Raw genomic sequence first — 20,177 nt, forward strand, 5'->3', positions numbered from 1 at the left:
GGAGCCCAAAACAGAAACGGGATGGATCTGAAAAATTAAAACTCCACGCCTTGCAGAGGTAAGCACCAACATCCACACAGAACCAGCAAGGACCCAAAACAAAGTGCTCTCTCACAGTAACTCTGAATGTTCTTTCGTTAACATCTGCCATTAAAAAAAAAAAAAAACACAGAAAAAAACCTTACTAAGCAAAAGAAAGCAGTTAGCATTTTGGAAAGCCTTCAATCTGCACAGATTTCTTCATCTTTTGCACCACAAAGAACAGTGAATGCTTCTTAAGACACTGACAATTAGTCTGACTGGTTCTCGGAGCTGCAGAGCTTTCCTCTGGAAGAGAAAGCCTGATCTCTTTCTCCTGTAGTATCACATTTATTTTCAACTGTGTATAAAGAAAAAAAAAGATCCACAGAATTAAATTCATCAGAAAGATATTAAACTAAAATCCTACCAAAATAATATAATATTTTGAAGGAGAGAAAAATGTTTATGACCATGAATCAAAAATACCTTGACAGTATCCTTTTCTTTTAGAAGTGAGAAGAACGTTGGAATTAAGCCCAGTTCCTACAGAGAGCTCTTCAATTTCTTTATTGAAGCAAAAGTCATATTCAGTTAACACAGGTTTTCCTGATTAAGCTCAGCAGGATCAAATGTGATATTAACTAAAGGATCACAAAAATACTTGTTTAAGCACAGGCAGCTGTAAGACACAAAACAGCACAAGCATGACATAGCAATTTCTCTCCTTTGGAAAATGAGAGTAGTTGGCAAAATGGAACTTTCTGCGATTTAGAATAACTGTTCTTTGCATGGACACACGTTCATGGCAGTATTTAAAACTCTTGGTTTAGGGAAAACCAGTTTCTCTCTTTGGCTTAAGATCCTGATCCAAACTCTTCTGTGGTGGAAGACTCCAGCTCTTGACTGTATTTATGCCTGTTTAATTTGGGCACCAATTTTACAGTAGAGAATGCATTTTGACCCTACATGTTTTATTGCAGAGACCTGGAAGATGTTTTCATTAATAATTTTCTTTTTCCAGAGATCATAACTTCTCATGACAAGTGAACGTTTAGTGTGTCCTTTTACTTACCTATCTTTCTGGGATCTGTAGTTTCATGGTCACTTCCAGGTGCCAACAATGACTACTATTACTGAAGAAATATATTAAAATACTACGGACCTGGCCAGAATATCTGGGGTTGCTTATTTTTATTATATGCATAGCCAATATACAGGAGTATTTTTAGAGCATTAGGTGATGTGCTTTATAATTAACAGCTAGGTTTGAAGCCTGAAGATGATCCACTATTTTGTCTCATAAAGAAAACACGGCTAACATCACTGCTGTTGCCTTCACACTCCCTGAAAATTCGTTCCTTCCTAACTTTCTGGGAAGCATTTGGATTTTATGTTAAAAGAAAAACAAACAACAAAACTCAAATAATGACAATTCTCCAGTTTCTGCCAACTAAAAGCACAATTGAAGTCCCATTTAGAGTGCAAATTTTCAAGAAAGGAAGGAAAATGCTTAAAAAAGCTGACCAGGAAGAAGGAACTAAAAAAGACAGAATTTCTTTAGTCCAAAACCCACCAAGTGTTGGTTAAAAAAAATTCAAGATGGTCCTAATTTTTGACACAGGATGCGTTTAACCTTGCCACATTTACTAACAAGTCAAACCATGCTTCACCACTGTGAAAATTTACTTAAACAGAAAATACTTTCAATGAGAAAGCTGTGCTTATGTGCTTATTTTTACAAGTTCTCTACCTTCATCATAACATGTTATTTTTATTCTTGCTGCAGGTCTATGGATTTTGATAGAACTACCTCTAAACCAGATTAAAGTTCATAATTTGTGTTGTGCAGAAAACCACGAGACTTGGTTCTGTATATTTTTGAGAGGTGTCCTGATTTCCATTAGTAAAGAAAGTGCCCTAGTTCCCATTAACACCGCTGAAGCTGTTCATTAAGATGACTAAAGTTGGAGAGTTCTTAAATCTTGGCCCATAGTCTTTGAATAAAACACAGAGCCAAAGCCAAGGAGATGTTCAGTGGAAGTTTAAAATGCACAGTAAGGCCCTAATTCTCCGCTCCTAGAAGTCTCCTGCGGTCACATACAGCTGGGTACCGTCCTCCTAAAATGCTACCAGGCAAGAAATTTGCACACGTGTAGAAAATCAAGACCTGGCTTTTGCAGGAGATATACGCTGAGTATCACGCAAAATGCTGCAGTTACCAAGAGCCTTCAACGCAATGACTTTAAAACATTAGCAAGCAATAACTATTTCCATTTTATTAATAGGGGACTAAAACAGAGAGACAAAGCAAGCTAGGCTAGGTGGAAATGCTCAGGAAAATTAATAGAGTTAAATTTTAAAGAGGATTAGTTAAACCACAAACATTTCTATGTAGACATCTATTCAAAACTAAAGCTGCTTTTATTCTATTCAGTGCTATTTTATTCTGAAAGTGAATTAATTTAAATCAAATTGCAGCCAGTTCTGTTGTGAATAAAAGCATGCAAATTGAGGTTCAATACAGTTCACAGACACTTTTAATTTACACCTTTTGTTAATTTAATTAATTGTCCTGAGTGCCTGAGCTCACATAGGAAGTGTGCCAAGGTGCAAAGAGTTAAGGAGCAGGCTCTTCAGCTGCAGGGTTTGTTCCCTCCAGCAGCCCTTCCTTAGGGTGCTGTAAAACCATCCTCCTTATCACCAGATGGCACAGTCCTCCGTCCTTGATTCTGTGGACGCCAGAGGAGGTGTTCCTTTCTTTCCCTGTCACCTGCAACTTAGTGACAGCTCTCAGGGAGAGCATTTCATGCATTTAATGGGAAGACTGGGCAAGCATGTAGCACCTATTGACTAGGGGCCGGGAGGAAGTACTCGACCCCAGAGAGTGCACTCATTGACTTCTGTAGGCACCAAAAGCAGAGAAGTAGAGTGATACATCACAGAGGACCCGGAGTTATGTTTTCATGGTCAGCCTAAAAACATGATGGTCAGCTACACTACCTCACCAAGATCAGATTTGCAGAGGTGTAACTCAAAGTCAAGCTTTTAAAAGATGTCGCTGAGAAAGATCTATAAATACCCACTGCATCTCCCTTTCTTTCTACTTTTTTAAATTCTTATTTACCTTGAAATCGTAGTTTCTTATAGCACGTCACTGTGGAGTTCTCATACTTTCCTGAAGTAAGCTGAAGTAACCTACTGGTTTGATCACATCCATCTCAGGGCAGCACAATTCTATCAGTCTCTGTGTGGTTATTGCAGTATTGCAGCAACCTAGCAATCCCTAGGTTGCCCCTACTTTGACCCATTGGCTAGAGTCCTACAGCCCAGCTAATAGTCAAATACTCCTCCACGATGCAAAAAAATGTGTGGAATGCTGGTGCATCCACTTCCACCCGTGTGCAGCCACCATCTAGGCAAAGCCACACAGTTTACAATCTTTTTATACACCTCTTTATACCTTTTTTAAGCATTATTTCCTTCACCTTCGTAACACATGGTTTCCTCAGTTCTCTTTCTTCAGTCTGTCAATTTAGCCAGAAATCATCTTAACCTTTTAGTTACAAACACATCATATAAAAAAAAATCAAGAAGGGCTTTTCTCTTATTTTTCAGCTTTTCCTGGCAGTTAATGCTGAGTCCATGCAGGAAAAAAAAAACCCCACACCATAATTGTGTGTAGTCCATGAATGCAGATTGACTTACTCTACTGTTCTTAGAGCTTTCTAAACACAGAATCATAGAATCACGGAATCATGGGATAGTTTGGGTTGGAAGGGACCTTAAGGGTCATCCAGCTCCAACCCCCCTGCAGTGGGCAAGGACACCTCTCACTAGATCAGGCTGCCCAAGGCCCCATCCAACCTGGCTTCAAATATAGGAGAAAGTAACTTAAGTAACAGAATGGTTATTCCTAAGAGGCTACTTGCTGGGTGAAGGAAATGAGATGCAAACTTTTGTTTAAGAGGGAGAGGGTAAAGGGTAAAAAAAACAGCTCTAAGATTAAAAGTTTGGGTGCTTTCTGTGATCAGTAAAGAAACTTTCAAAAATCTGGATTCTTGAGTCCCCTCAGAGAGAGCTCCCGGGTAAAACTTCTATAAAACGCTCTCCTAACTATTTAATCTTACATGTCTCACAGCTACGTAAAAGGGGCAATCCCGAAATCTCAGGGAAACGGCAGATTCATTTTCAGGATGGTGGTGGTAAAAGAGCATCCCTTCCCTATGGGAGCGGGCTCGATAGACAGAGTGAGAACTGTCCTGCTGTCCTTCTGTCACAAGCCAGCTCTCAAAACTCTCCCACCATTTGGCCACTGCTGGGGGACACTGGTTTCCCTGGCCCCGTGGGACTCAGCTGCACCGAGCTTTTATTCGCACCACATTTTTTGAAAGAGAAGGGAGGGAAAAAAACACCCTGAAAAGAACCCAAACCCGACGGACAGAAGGGGAGGAAAGCTGCCTGTGGGATGCAGGGAGCGTTGGCGGGTCGATCCGACTCATTTTCCTTTGGAGGGAATGGAGAAATGATGCGTTTCTCTGGGGTTAAGATGCATGCCTGTGGAGGCTGCTAGCAGAGCGAGTCATCCCTCTGCGGCCAGTGCTCCGGGCAGACACGCTTTATGGGGTCACTAGAGAAAGAGAGGTCATAGGATCCACTTCCACCAGGGATCTCAGCAGAGAAAGAGGTCACCCTGCCTGGGACTTGGGGTGCTTGTGAGGAGCCCTGCGAGGGCCCACTGGCCTCCCGAGCTGCCCCCTGGGAAAGCCTGGTATTCCTTCCCCAAGGAGCAGGTAGATCTGGAAAAGTCAGAAAGAAAGGAGGAAAGGAGGAAAGCAAGGAGGAAAGAAAAGAGGAAAAGAGGAAAGAAAAGAAGGAAAGGAGGAAAGAAAAGAAGAAAGGAGGAAAGAAAGGAGGAAAGAAAGGAGGAAAGAAAGGAGGAAAGAAAGGAGGAAAGAAAGGAGGAAAGAAAGGAGGAAAGAAAGGAGGAAAGAAAGGAGGAAAGAAAGGAGGAAAGAAAGGAGGAAAGAAAGAGGGAAAGGAAAGAAAAGAAAAAAGGAGGAAAGCAAGGAGAAAAGAAAAGAGGAAAAGAGGAAAGAAAAGAAGAAAAGGAGGAAAGAAAAGAAGAAAGGAGGAAAGAAAAGAAGAAAGGAGGAAAGGAGGAAAGAAAGGAAGAAAGGAGGAAAGAAAGGAAAGGAAGAAGGAAAGAAAATTAATCTGAACAAAATTAAAACAGTAATTGCCTAGGAGCTTCCCGGAGTAAGGCCTTCAGCAAGGCTGCCAGAAGGATTTAGTAGCCGGATCCACGACAAACAACGCTGACAGAAGCCCTGCTCGGGAAGGTAAACAGGATAGCTCAGGTTTCTGTAGGAGAAAAAAAGTAGCCTCAGGAAAGAAAAAAAACCAACAAAATGTAAGACAGCAGGAACTGTTTCCACGGTGAACAGAAAATCCAAATCCAGCAGCACCGACGCATGACATTAAAGATTTCCGTGCAAAACCCCGAGACGGCTCGGAAACGCACCAATATCCCCGGGTGGCCGCAATATCCCAGGAGGGTTCGCACGGCCGCCCCCCGCCCCGTTTCGGGAGCGCTCCCCGGCGGCCCCCGAGCAGCCGCAGCCCCAGGGGACAGAACGGGGGCTCGAATTCAGACCTACCGAATCGCGACCCCCTGCGAAAGGCGGCTCCGCGGCGGCCCCGGCCCGAGGGTCCCTCTCCAAGGGGAGGCTCTGCGCTTGCTGTTATCGCTTTTATTAATCTAGAAGAACCTCACGACGAGGAGTAGAACCGCCGAGGCTGCTGCCGGGTCTCCAGGGCGCTTGTGCTTCGAATTGAAGTCGGGAGCCGCAGGCTGCTCCGGTTATTCCGCTCCTCCCGAGAGGTCCCGATACTTTTTTTGGTGGGGTTTTTGTTGCCGGTTATTTGTTGGGGTGGGGGGTTGGGGGATGAGTTGTGGGGGTTGGGGTTTTTTTTTTCGTTTTTTTTGGTCAGGTTTTTTGTGTGTCACATCCCATCAAAGGGAACACTGTAGTGTGAAGGCGACCCCAGCCCGCGGGAGCCGCCTTTGCCGCTCGCCCCGGCTGCGTCCGAGTAGCCACCGAGCTTTAGAAACTCCGTAAACACGGCCACGAAAAGGGGTGTCCCGGTTAGGGCAATGAGGCGTGAAATCCCGCTGTTCCGTTACGCGGTAGCGATACCCACGTGAAAGGGCGAACGCCCGACGTGCCACCACATGGGATGGCAGAGATGGAGGGTGTTAGCGGAAAAAGAAAAAGAAAAAAAGAAAAAGGAGAAGAGAAGAGAAAAAGAAAAAGGAGAAGAGAAGAGAAAAAGAAAAAGGAGAAGAGAAGAGAAAAAGAAAAAGGAGAAGAGAAGAGAAAAAGAAAAAGGAGAAGAGAAAAAGAAAAAGGAGAAGAGAAGAGAAAAAGAAAAAGGAGAAGAGAAGAGAAAAAGAAAAAGGAGAAGAGAAGAGAAAAAGAAAAAGGAGAAGAGAAGAGAAAAAGAAAAAGGAGAAGAGAAGAGAAAAAGAAAAAGGAGAAGAGAAGAGAAGAGAAGAGAAGAGAAGAGAAGAGAAGAGAAGAGAAGAGAAGAGAAGAGAAGAGAAGAGAAGAGAAGAGAAGAAGAAAGAAGAGAAGAGAAGAGAAGAGAAGAGAAGAGAAGAAGAAAAAGGAGAAGAGAAGAGAAAAAGAAAAAGGAGAAGAGAAGAGAAAAAGAAAAAGGAGAAGGAGAAGAGAAGAGAGCCGGTGCAGATTTCTCTTTCACCACGGCCTTTTCTTCTCACGCACAGCCGCAAAGCAACCAAACCACCTGTACTTCCCGCTGGGTTTAGTCGAGTGGAAAACGGAGTCACCGACACCATCGGCTGCTGAAGAGGCGGCGGCGCCGGGCGGAGCCGCTTTCCCTGCCCGAAAAGAAACTATCGCTCCCTCCACACTTCTCTTTTCCTCCTCCACGCTTCTCTCCCCTCCCTTCCCTCCCCAGGGCCGCCCCAGCCCCGCAGCCTGGGTCCCGGCGGGCTCCGAGCTCCTCCCGACCGCATCGTTCTGCGGCGATGCCGGCGGTTCCTTCACGCCTTTCTCTTTCTCTCTCTCTCCGGCAGGTGCTGCCGCTGCCCTCAAGTCCTCCGGACTCCCGAGCGACCCGAGAGACAGGAGGACACGGTGGTGCCGGCACCGGCACCGGGTCAAAAAAACCCTGGAATAAGCAGCAAACGGGACGGAGGGGGAGCAAGGCGGAGAGGGACAGTCACCGGAGGAGAAAGATTGGATTTCTGCGGAGAATATACCGGGGAACACACCGCCCTGAATGTATTTTTGCCGGGAACACAAAATTAGAAAACACAAAACAAACAAACGAGGCGGGGGGTGGGGGGGGGAGGGGGGGAGGAATCCCGAACAAAAGCAAAATAGAACCCGCCTGTTACAGATCGACCAGCAACGGAGCCGCTAAGCTTTCTCCGAGTCTTTCTAGCCGGGATCATCGCCGCGCTTGGCTCCCGTCCCGGCGAGTGCCCGCTGCCCCTCGGCCAGCCCTGCGGCCGCTCGCCCGGCCGGGATTTGTACCTTTCCCAGGATTTATACATTTCCCGGGACCGACACCACTCCAGACTCTCGCTCCTGCGTCCTACGAGACACTCCGCGGCTTCCCAGGCGCGGCTCTGCAGGACCCCAGCTCGGGGACACCGCCCCCCTTTAAAAGCCGGGTGGGATTATCGGGGCACGGGAGCCCCCATCCCGCTTGTTGCCCTCGGAGGGGAAGCCCCCTCAGCTCCTCGCCGGGGTCACCTGCCCAGCTCCATCCCCCCCCCCCCCTCACCGCGGCCGAGGGCGACCCCCGCCCATCACCCCCGTCGGGGCGGTCCCTGCCGGGGGCGGGACCTCGGCCTTGAGGCTGAGCGGCGGCGTGGGAAAGCGGCTCAGAGAGGGTTTGCTCTGCTGGTGGTGCGGAGCGCAGCAGAGCTGTGCCGGGCCGGACTCTATTTCCCCCCACCCCCAACCCCATCCTCCCCACCCCCCGGATTTATTTATCTTCTCCTCCTCCCCGGCTCTGAGCTGCGGCGCGTTCCGTTCCCACCATGAAGCGCCCCTGCGAGGAAACTACCTCAGACAGCGATATGGACGAGACCATAGACGTGGGCAGCGAGAACAACTACTCGGGGTAAGGGGGGGCCCCCCGGGGCCGGGCGGGATGCGCCCCGGGATGGAGAAGAGCGAGGGGGACCCCCACCCGCTCCGTCGGGGAGGTGGGGGGGGCAGCGCCCCCGAGGGAGGTTTTATCCCCCTCCAGGTCAGCTTGAGGGCTTCCTCATAGCTCCCCGACGAGCCGCTCGGGCCGCGAAGTGATGCGGAGCGCTCAAGGGGCTCGTTGTTTCCGCTTAATTTGCCGTTTCCCACCAGATCTTTTCTAAAATAGGTCCTTATCGGGGCCGAATAACCTAAGATACTGGACGCTAACGGGAAATCACCTGTAGAAGCTCAGCAGGCACCCACAGCAGTTGGATGGCAACTTGAGCAAACCCGGTGTGAAGCGCAGGCAGGACGAGTCCTGGTGTTTGCTGAAGGAGGGACAGCCTGGGAGCTCCCTTAGGAGCACCTTAACGTGCTGTGGGTAGATTAGTGCAATAAGCAATACAATTAATGGATTTCAACAGTCAGATGTAACGTAAGTGATGTACCCAGGGATAAATCAGGCAGTCGTTAGCGAAGAAACCCTCCTGCTTTGGGCCACCCTGAAGTCCCAGGCTCTCCTTGAATCCTTCTACGGACTCTTCCAAAATCTATTGCAATAATTTGGGATCAGTGGATGAAGCAGTCTGTACATAGCGCTGGTCTTACTGATTTAGAGGCACGCACACCAGAGCCCCATCTCCTCCGCATCAGTGACTAAATTAGTATGAAAAGCTACTGGATTTTTTTTTTCTCCTTGCTCATAAGCTCGAAAGCTTTTTCATACTCTTGGGAAGTGTAGTTTTAAATGGATTCTCAATTCTGTTCCTGAAACAGGACAACACAGCAGATCAGGGCTGGGGGCTGAGTTTGTACTGGAGTATCTCTTGACTCTTGCAGCAATGGGCAGGAATGTCAAAATCTAGCAGGCCAGGCAGAGGTTGTGGCATCAGATACATGTACTTACACTACTGTTAGCACATATAGATGCTTCATGTGATTTTGGACTCGGTTCTTCAGCCTGTATTTGGCAGGCAGGGCTTTATATGCAACTGAAATTAAGTCGGCTGAGCTCAACACTGAGCTGTCTCCATATTTTATTTCCAAGAGTGTCCTGTCAATCCAAAATACGTGCTGGGGCAGTAAAAAATGAAATGTCTTTCATGCTCTAAAAATACTATGCAGTGAAAGCACATCTTCTAAGCACTGAAAAAAAGCATGAGAGGGACTACGCAGACCTAATATGGTGACCTAAGGTATCTTAGATACAGTGTCAAGAACAGTGTCAAGTTTTGCAATGTCTAACATACTTTTATTGTTTCACAGGCAAAGTAATAGTTCTGTCATTCGATCAAATTCCCCAACAACGACGTCTCAGATTATGGCCAGAAAGAAAAGAAGAGGGGTACGTTGCACTTAATTCTTTTTTCCTGTGTGATAATTTGCATGTTTGCTGTGATTTTGCCCTTCAACATTTTTTATAAACTTACTGTTGTTCTGTTTTCTTGGGAACAGATTATAGAGAAAAGGCGCCGTGATCGTATAAATAACAGTTTATCAGAGCTGAGGCGGCTTGTGCCAACTGCTTTTGAAAAACAAGTAAGCCTTTTTTTTTTTTTCCTGAAATTCTGTATCTCATCTGGCAATGTTAGTTGTCTTGTAAAACTCATTAAAATAATATTGTATGTGTCCTGATCTGGCACAAAGCAGGCATTTAAATAAAATGCTTTGTTGTGGCAAAACTATTAGAAACGTAATTCATTATAAGGCTGAAAAACATTTCCATTCTTTGGCTTGTTTTTCCCTTAAGGGTAACTGTGTTCATGTTGCCTCTGTTCTTTCGATGAATTCCAGTAGTGGTTTTGTTAGAAATGTGCTTTATTCCGTATTAAAAAAAAAAAGACCCAAACCCAACCCAACTCCCCAAAATCTGTATGTCAATTAGCCTTCTGTCTGAATCTCTAAACATAATCTGCTTTGCACCTACTTTAAGAAACCTTTATTTTTTAATCTGTAATTTCAGTTGCAAACTAATCAATCAAATTTCCTCAAAAGAGAACAGCCAGTCTGGATTATTCTTGTTTTAACCAGCTCTTTAGAACTGGCACATTACGAGAGGGAATAGGCCAATGTCATGTGAGCTAGTGAAGTCAGTGATATGTTCAAAGACTTTCAGTGAGAAAGTATTCAGTGGGAGGGCTGGAAGGATCTAGCTAACTTTCGGGGTAATGAAATCACAGACCGAAAGTTTAGAATACAACCTGTCCTGTCGAAAGGGCATTTTGTTTATGCCATTCAAACTAAATTATTTATTTATTTTTCCATATCTTGATTTTTATCAAGACTCAATATTTAGCCTTGTTCCTGTCTTACTGTGTGTATCTGAAGATCTATGGATATGCGCTATGTTTCAATAAAAAGTGACTAGCTGGAAATAAAGAACTCAACTTCCTTGTAATAGTAAAATAAAAAACAGAAAGTAAAATTTGAGAGCAGGATTATGAGGCGCTGAATGTCAGCGGTACCCACACAGCGAGCACTGTGCAGTATTAGGCCTGTTACATCCCTAGTTTGAACAAAAGCTGGTTAAAAAGACATTTTAAGTATTGTAATCGTAGCGAGGGCATCACTTATGTCACCTGCAATACACTTTTAATAGCTCATAGTTGTAACTGTGCCCTTGTGTAGGTTCTAGCGAAAGAGTGACAGACGTATTTTCAGCTAGATAAACAGGGGCAAGAGACAACAGTTGTTTGTCCCGTTTTATTGTTTACTTCTTGCAAACCACAAACGCTATAAAACAAGTCCTACAGAGCCTTTGGAAATTACCCAGCGCCGTGCAGTTTTTAGCTATTAGTCACTCTCGCTGAGACGGCTTGTACTGTGTCTATGGAAAAGATGAAGTCTGAGAAAGCTACAGGATGTAGTCGCATGCAAAAGGGGGAATGCTGACCGAAAATTCACATGCGCACCAACATTTATATGAGGAAAGCACCGAAAGCAATAAGCAGATTGAAAAAAAAAATGTATTCACATAAAAATGAGCGCGCCCTGTATTTTGTTCAGAAAGCTCCACCATTTTTCCGTGGTATGCCAAGGACAAAGTCATTACAGTCCAGCTCCTTGACATTCAGCTCACTGAGGTTTTCAAGTTGGAGGTTTAGTTTCGCTTCCGCCTCCCTCCCTCCCTCCCTCCCTCCCTGCCCAAATCACTGCTCTGCTCTCCAGAGTGAATCCAGGCTGTGGAGGAGGGTGCCAGCCTTACCTAACTTGCACGCCTGCAACCTGGGCGAAGCCGGCTGAGGCTGCAGGACGGCCAGCGGCAGTGAGGTGGCCCAGGTGATACCTAAGAGAAAAATTCAGATTTCAGGATGCGTTCTGCTAGTGGCTGGAGCTTGTGCAGCCCTGGTTTTACCTGATGCCAAGGGATGATTTCTTGCAGTGGAATAACGTTTGCGTGGTAAGTTCAGTCATCTGGGCGTGCTCCAGATGTTGAAGCTACCATGTGAAAAGCTCCAGACGTGAAAGCTACCATGCACAAGAGTTTTATTTATAGATTAATACATTAGTGATAGCTTTGGAGTTGTATGTTATACTTTTCCAGCACTTTCTCATAGTTCAGTGAGCCACCCTCAGTAACGGAAAATATTTTTACTGACAGAGGAGCTGGGCTCTTTCTTTTTTACAGTTTTTAGCTTCACGACACTGCCAACTAGACCTTTTGCTAACTTAAAAAACTGTGGACTGCGCAGTTGTTTTTTCATTCGAGAATGAGAATAGAATATTTAGCAGCCAAATGACATGTTGAAAATTAATAGGCAATTAAGAAAGAGGGATACTTCTGGATGTGTGTCCATAGGGACATCTACTGGTAAAAGAAAAAAAAAATGTTGCGGAAGACCCCTTCATCAATAACTGTGCAGACCTGTCCTGCCAGCTCTCTGTTTGCATCTGTTGCTAAAAACCAAGTCCAGAAAGTTATGTATTTCTCTCATTTCCTGAAGATGTCAGCTCTACACTGTCTTTAAGGCCAGAGCTATGCTGAACTGTAGCCTTAATAAAGCAAAATTGTGCTGCTGCTGCTTGTATCACTAGAAAGGAGAGAGCATTAGTCCTTGGACAAAGTCTGGGAGGCAGATGCTCACACAAGAGTTAAGCTGAGAATGTCTTAATGATAGGGGAAATTGAAACCATAAGGCTGAGCTCAGTGAAAAGTATATCAAATTAAAGCTTCTAGTAGTTGTAAGCTTGTATTTATGTGAGTGTCTTATCTCAAAGGGATCTGCCAAATTAGAAAAAGCGGAAATACTGCAAATGACAGTGGATCATCTGAAGATGCTGCAGGCGACGGGAGGTAAAGGTGAGCAGCTGACAGTTTCTTTTCTGATATTCGGGGAAATCTCAGCCAAAAAATAGCACTTTGAGGAGCTGTGATAGGCGTTTCCAGATTAAAGGAGTGGAAATCAATGCTAATGGCAGGATTGAACTCGTGGGAAAGAACTACTGGGACAAAAGAAGCACTTGACCCTGGGCTTGTGTTTGCTTTCATAACACTGTGGGAGTAAAGGCTTCATTCACAGGCAGCCCAGTCAGAGATTTGTTTGGGGTTTCCAAAGAGCACTGAAATCTGCACAGGGAGACAAAACAAATACACAAACACCAAACATAAACAGGAGGTTTGCGGCAACAATCGTGTAGCCCAAAACCGATGCTAAACCTCATTATCCAGCAGCTATACCAGAGGAAGTAGATGGCGAGGAACTTTCATTATTGTCTGTGTATTTTCATTGTTCTGCGAAGGTTGAAATGCCTGGTTAGATTGTCTCATTCACCAGAACAAAACCCAGTCTTGCTATGTACAGCTCCAGGTATCTGATAAAGCAGACAGGCAGAGGCTAGCAGAGCTCTCTGCATGCATATTTATGTGCTGTGTGTCAGAGGTCTGGGTAGCTCCCTGTTAGTGGGTGCTGGTGTGACGCAGCGGCTGCCCTGGCTGACCCAGATGATCAGCCGGCTGCTGGGAGTCGAGTGCACCTCACTTGTGCAAGCTGACAGTCCTGAGGCTGGAGGCCAAATGATTTCAGCCACCCACGAGGTATTTTGTGTAGTCATGATTTTGGAACTTACTTGAAGTGAAAAATTTGCTGGCCGCCTGTAAGCACGGTCCCACGTCCTCTGCCGTTGACCGTGATTATGGTTGAAACTGGTGCAACAGAAACCAGCTGATTTTTCATTGATCCATTCTGCCGTACAGGTAAAAGGTAGAAAAGAGGTGGCTGCTGCTCTCTCTCTTCCTTTTTTGATTAAACTTAAACAATTTTAGTCTATGATTGTTTTACTTCTCCTCTCTGTTCCTTGCAGCGATTACAAAACTCAGCTCAGAATCAATGCGTGCTTAATAACAGATGGTTATAGGAAGGCATGTCGAGGGCCGGTGTTCTGTTATTTGTGAAAACTAATACTCAGTTAACATACGTGTTTTTTAGGTGTTAAGAGGCTTTTGCTAGGAGTTCGTTTAAGCTTGAAATTTATGGGTGGCTTGTTCTATAAGATGTGAAAGGGATTTTATTGCCTTTCATTTAACAGAAACACCTCCTGATTCACTGGAAAATATACAAAATCAAATTTTTAAAATAGTTTTATATCTAAAACCGTCCTTTAAAAAGCGCTCTTCGGTTGGTAAATCTATGTTCCTGAAAAATTACGAAACGCCAGAACTGGTCACGCTTGTGCAATTTGAATTCAGATCTTCTGTGTGTGTGCATGATGGTGTCGTCTTTAATCATGTGGTTGTTAGCTGGCTTTCCACAAGCTCTGTCGCACTTGATGCACTAGGCGATCGACGCTCAGCTGCTGAGGGAAGCCGTGGGTTGTGTTGTAAGTGGGTCAGGTCAGGTGGCAGGCAGCGATGTGCCTAGGATGCAAGCTGCCGGACAGGGAGAGGTGTCGGCAGAGCCTTGGCCCCCAGCTGCGGCAAGACAAGCCGGATTTTGTTAGAATTCCCAGGGGTCCTGCAGTCAATTCCTTGGTCCACCGACGCTACTGTGCCTGTCCATGCCCGAGCTCACACCTACATGCCTGTGGCTGCGGGAGGGCGGTGTGAGGAAGAAGAAAGAACGAAGCGTCTGGGTGCAGGGAGAGGTGATGCTGGTTTGTTTCCACATGCGCCAGTCACCGGCAAGTGGGCAATCGCAGCTACCTTCATGCCATAGACAGCGACTTGCAGTCCATAGCGGGTTGCACATCAGTATAATACCTGCCTGCTTCACAAATACTACGACTTTGTCTTCTCCTTCTGACCCAGAGATAAGAGTAATCTCACTGCATGGATTAAGAAACTTTAAGAAAAAGAGGTTTGCAAGTTAGTACCGGGCAAAGTTTAAGCCTGTATTTCCTGCTTGCTTAATGTTTTACTTTGCAACCTAAGTAACAGCTTTAAATAGCATTTTTAGAGCGTTTTAAGGCAGATGTTTTGTTTATTTGCATCTATAGTTATTCCCACTTTGTAATTTATCTTCCAAAACAGACACTTTTTTGGATCAGCAAAAAACTGAGTTCCATCATTTTTCCTATGGACAAAAGCTGTTATTGCAGCAGGGAGAGGTGGGTCCTCATCCTCTTTACGCTCCCCTGTGTACAGGGCTAGGGAGAGCTCATCCTCTTCCTCCTCACACAGAGATGGAGGACACCCACGACGGGGAGAGCCTGAGGCTAGGAAAGCCAGGGCTGAGCCTGAGGTGGGCACAGCAAAAGAAAACTTGACGTGGTTCCCTTCCCTCCTCCGCTTTTCAGAGCTGCCCACACAGGCAGGCTGCCATCTCTGAGGTCCTGTCCGGATGCACGTTTCTTCTGCCCTGACGCAGGTGTGGGCAATGGTCTCCTGTTCACATTGAGTTATTGTTTTGGCCTGGGGCCAGGGCTTTCTGCTGACCGTGCAAGCAAGCAAGCACAGAGGAGGAGTAATTTGTCAACAGTGAGTCGCTTGCTGGGACCTCGGTGTGGTTTTATTGCAGCTTCACTGCAAATGTAGCTTGGGTGACTGACACCTGGGTCAGCAACGTGAGTTAATATAGCTCAAATTACTTAGCTGGTGTCCTCTGTGTAGAACTGGTGGGTTACCAGGATAGCTGAAGTAAAACTGTAAGTAGCAGTAAAACTGAGACTTCTTATTCGCTACAAAACACTGTCATGTATGTGTGTAGGCGGTGGCAGAGGATGTTCTTGGGTTTTCGAAAGAAACACAGAACAGTATTTTTCAGTCTCTCTTAGATAGGGGAAGGCAGCAAAAGGGAAACCTGGAAAAGATAACCATCAAAATCAAAACATAATGGAGCTTGGGAGTCCCAGCTCTCATCTCCCCTCTGTTTTCATGTCTCGGCCACCACAGGAGACTGAGAAGGAGCCAGGATCACCAAGGCTTTGGAATGGCTCGTCACAGAGCCAGAAGCTTAGATGCAGAGGAAGCTCATGACAACCACATCTCCTCCAGTCCGGAGGGAGGGAAGTCCGGAGGCTGGGAAGCCCTGGCTTGAACCACATGCTCTCAGGCCTCCCAGGCTCACTGACTCGTGGCCAGACCTGGGAGGTGGCTTTTGGCTGTGCATCAGCCCTTCTGAAGCTGCCGGAGGTCCTGGAGCCTCTGTCATGGAGGCAGTCCCCATGCCAGGCTAGCTGGCACCCAAGCAGGTACCCTGCTAGCTTCCCACCATTGGCCTGCCTGGCATTCGTTTCTCAGGATTTTATTTAAACTACAGCATTTCCACAGGTCAGTTAGTTGCAGTGGACCTGGCAGGAAGAAAGCTGCAAGGAATTAGTGCTCGTTGGGGCGAGTCCTCGACCCCTCGTGCTTACCGATCTGCTGGCAGAGCATTTCTCTCGGGTTTCATACAGCATCAGATGAGCAAGGCAGCTTGCATGAAAATCGTTGTAATTTGGCAAGAAGGGGTGTCCAGCAGGCAGGGCATTTGGGGCAGTGGCTGTAAATGTGCCCAAGTTAATTCTGTAATGTGCGCGTGCAGTAACAGAAAGGCTCTTTTCTTGCTTGGAAGTTGATAAAAGAGAAAACTATGTTGCTACCATTTTTCAGAATGAGATTATTTCATGGCAGAGAGTGCAAGGCCTAGTGGAGGTATTGCTGCCACATTCCTCTACAATAAATGCAGCTGATCTTTTTTACAAACACATGTCATAGTCACACATACCTAAGAATTTTCACTGAAAGCAAGAGGAAAAAACACCATACAAGCTTGGGAGTGGATAGGACATTATTCCCCCAAGCAGACTACTTTTAAACTAAAATAGGAAAATTAAAAAAAATTGAATAGGTTTTTGTAGTCAATGAGCTGCAAACGTAAGCGCTAGATTTGATGTTAGACCCTTTTAGACTAAAAGGGAATATCTTCTCGTGCATTTCATCATTTGTTTTTTCAAATGCTTTTTTGTCCCAAGCCTGTTGAGCTCCAGTCACTGTTTGTTGAAATACTTCACAGGCCATATGACTGTCAGTCTTCCATCTCCAAATTAGCAATGGCATTACATAAAACGTTTTCTCAGTAAAGCTTTTTATTGTGTGTGTGCAGAGTCATGACAAGATGTTTTTAGTTTGTAGCTAAATAACACCTTATGTCATATTGTCTTAATGACTCTGTGAAGTAGACGGGACCCCAGCAGCAGTTACACAAACTATCTCACAATGTTGAGAAAGAGTTTGAGAGCGTTACTGGGAATGCTAGTGTAGGGAAGAAAAGGCAGGGTAGTACATGCAAATTCTGATGTCTAGCCTGTTTCTTTGTGTGGATAGACATCTCCTTCACACACACGCAGAGGGTCAATACTGCACTGCAGCAGCTTGCTGAGGAATTTCAGGAGAGGCATCATATATCTTCTTAAATATCGCAAGTACTTACGGACTTAATTCTTTTCATTTGTGTACTGTCTGCAAGAACAACTGCAGCCTATTTCATTACGGGGATGGTCAGACAAATCATTTACAGATGAAGAGAACAAAGTTTTCACATTGCAGATCTTAACCTGTAAATGTGAGATCTGGTAGCCGAGCAAGCAGCGGGTTAGCCGTGTCACCTATCATCAGCTGGGAAGCCAGCTCAGCGCTCAGCAGATCTTTTGTCTTCTCCTTGCAGGTTATTTTGATGCTCATTCCCTGGCCATGGATTTCATGAGCATTGGCTTCCGGGAATGCTTGACAGAAGTCGCAAGGTACCTGACATCAGTAGAAGGTCTCGACACATCCGACCCCCTGCGTGTCAGACTCGTTTCTCACCTGAGCACCTGTGCCTCTCAGAGGGAAGCCGCTGCCATGACTTCGTCCATGGCCCATCACCACCACCCCTTGCACCCTCACCACTGGGCAGCTGCTTTTCACCACCTCCCAGCTGCTTTGCTGCAACCGAATGGACTCCACGCCTCTGACACCGCTCCGTGCAGACTCTCCTCAGACGTGCCACCCCACGGCTCAGCCCTGCTCACAGCCACCTTCGCCCATGCTGATGCCGCCCTCAGAGTCCCCACTGCTGGCAGTGTCGCTCCCTGTGTCCCACCTCTCTCTACATCCCTCTTGTCCCTTTCAGCTACTGTTCACGCTGCGGCAGCAGCAGCCACAGCAGCTGCCCAGAACTTCCCCCTCTCCTTCAGCGGCGCCTTCCCAATGCTTCCCCCCAGCGCAGCTGCCGCCGCTGTGGCTGCAGCAACAGCCATCACCCCTCCGCTGGCTGTATCAGCCACCGCCAGCCCTCAGCAGGCTGGCAGCGGGGCCAGCACTAAACCATACCGACCCTGGGGGACTGAAGTTGGAGCCTTTTAAACTCCCCCTCTCCCTTCCTGGTCCAGCTCCCTCCTCTTCCTCCGCACACACGCGTGCACACACACCCGACATGCCCAAACACCCCCCTGCACGAGCCCGCGGGACTCGGCGTCTCCTTTCCTGGTCCAGCTGAGGGGCCACCTTCACCCCAAAGGTCTGAGAGGTGCTGGCAAGCCTGCCAAGAACAGCACAGCTGTCCTCGCTTCAGGTGCCAGAGAGGACGTGAGGTGATATCTTCTTGGTTTGTTTCACTGGAGGCATCTTGAGGGAGCAGCAATGACTTTCAGAAACAATGTGACCATATCGGCATGTAGAGGTTTCCTGGGAAATAGGTAGACACTAGAACTAATAATTCACCAGCTATGCATCCTTTTTTGGCAGAGAGGTGAGGGATTGCACCTACCAGGTCTCCCCAGGCTAGAAAAAGAGTTTGAGTTTCGTAAGTGCCTGACATGCAAAAAATAATAAATAATTTTTTTTAAATTAAATATATGTGTGTTTTGCTAAAACAAATAACATTGCACAGATATGGAAATGGTATGGGAGAGAGGCAAAATCCTGTGTCCAGCTTCAGAACTGGGCTACCTTCCAGGGAAGAGGGTGCTTTTGAAGTGGAGATGTTTTTTTTATCCAAAAGATTGCCGAGGAAGAATGTTCAATTTGACAGGCCTAGTTCTCGCTTCCTTAGTTCACTTTCTTTGTACAGACTTGCCAAATTGTGACATCTAGCACAGCACTGGTAAAAGCAATTATCTTATCAGTGCTGTGATTAATGAATGTTTCAGCACTGCCTGTAAGCCTTGAGGCGCCCTTTTTTATGGCTTAAATATGGTGCTAGCTCATATCTGCACGAACAGTGAATTTGTCAAGCACCCAGAAGTAACCACCTATTTAAAGCATGCACACTTGGATATGATTGATTCGTGCCAATACAAGAGACTCAATGTTGCAAGCGTTCAAGTTAATTTATTTAGGTGTATTTGGACATGTACTTTTAGCCAATTCTGTGCAAGATCCTTCTTCTTTTCACTGTCAACTTCTGGGAGAATGATCACTCTGGGTAAGAATGAAGTTACGGTAGGGACAATTTTTAAACTGACTATTGACATGCCAACATTGTAATATAGGTTTGATTCCAAACCAAAATGAATGTATTGAGAGGGATGTCAGTAAATTATTTTGTTAATACCCAGACAACTATTGCTGCATAATATGGTTTGCTTTCATTTTTTACTACAGTGACTTAAAGTAACCTAAGTATTTTAATACACTCAGTCAAGAACTAGAGATTTTATGTAAAAAAATTTAAAAATAAAAATAAAACACAGCATGTATTATTATGCACTTGATTTCTCTGCTGTGTGGAGAAAGCAATAAGCATTGAGAATGTTAAACATTATGCAAAATATACTTTAAAATATTTGTTTTAAAAAACTGTACTAGTGGGTCTTTTATGCGTTACTTTGTTAACCTATTTTCTATGCAAAAGTCTTTACATATCACTAATTAAATGAAGTCCTTTTTGACTACGTTTTATGGATGATTTGTTGCAGTTTTTGTTTGCACTTGAGGAATACTCACTAGTTTCTGCCACTGGTAACAAGCCCATCAGCTGCTCTGTCCTCTTTTGCTCCCCTTCTTCAGCCAGGAAGCCCATCTCATACACCATGTTCTCAAACAGCCGGGGGAAAAAAAACAGTATGTGAAGCGGCTTCAGTTTTCAGGCTTGTGAACTTGTTCTGAACTGACGCTATGCTTAATGATACAAACCCGTTTGTTCATCCTAGAGACTCCCCAGAATTGTTGGGGTTTTTAGGTTCAGCTTTCCTTCAGATTCTCACTAAGGGCCTGTGTTTAGAAGAGGAAATTTTCAACCCAATGACATCATTAAATACCTGTATTGAGAGAGGGTGTTTCTTCCCCCCAGTTCTGGTCTTCTAATTTACCAGTTCTTATTGAGGCACGTATTTTTTATTGTTTCACCTGAGATCTGCAAAGCCCGTCTGTAGAAGGCATGTAAATCTCTCTCTGTAAGGATAAGCATGAAGTCTTACATGTCCAGAAGACACCAAGAGATTATTATGCCCAAATTAGAGCTGACAAGACTGACTGAGGCAGAGAAACGTGATGACCACCCTTCAGCTGGACAGAGGCTTCATCTGTTGCCAAAA

At 45.6% G+C, this 20,177-nt stretch overlaps 1 protein-coding gene across 1 annotated transcript; it reads left to right on the forward strand.

Moving 5' to 3' along the window:
* Positions 1 to 7,910: 7,910 nt before the first annotated feature.
* Positions 7,911 to 19,534, forward strand: HEY2 (hes related family bHLH transcription factor with YRPW motif 2). The gene is made up of 5 exons (XM_069851810.1): positions 7,911 to 8,178; positions 9,513 to 9,591; positions 9,702 to 9,785; positions 12,465 to 12,546; positions 17,327 to 19,534. Exons 1-5 carry the CDS (start codon positions 8,096 to 8,098, stop codon positions 18,004 to 18,006), a joined length of 1,008 nt encoding a protein of 335 aa, XP_069707911.1. The 5' UTR covers positions 7,911 to 8,095; the 3' UTR covers positions 18,007 to 19,534.
* The last annotated feature ends 643 nt before the right edge of the window (positions 19,535 to 20,177 follow it).

Source organism: Phaenicophaeus curvirostris, chromosome 2 (genome assembly GCF_032191515.1).
Source record: "Phaenicophaeus curvirostris isolate KB17595 chromosome 2, BPBGC_Pcur_1.0, whole genome shotgun sequence".
Classification (NCBI taxonomy): Eukaryota; Metazoa; Chordata; class Aves; order Cuculiformes; family Cuculidae; genus Phaenicophaeus; species Phaenicophaeus curvirostris.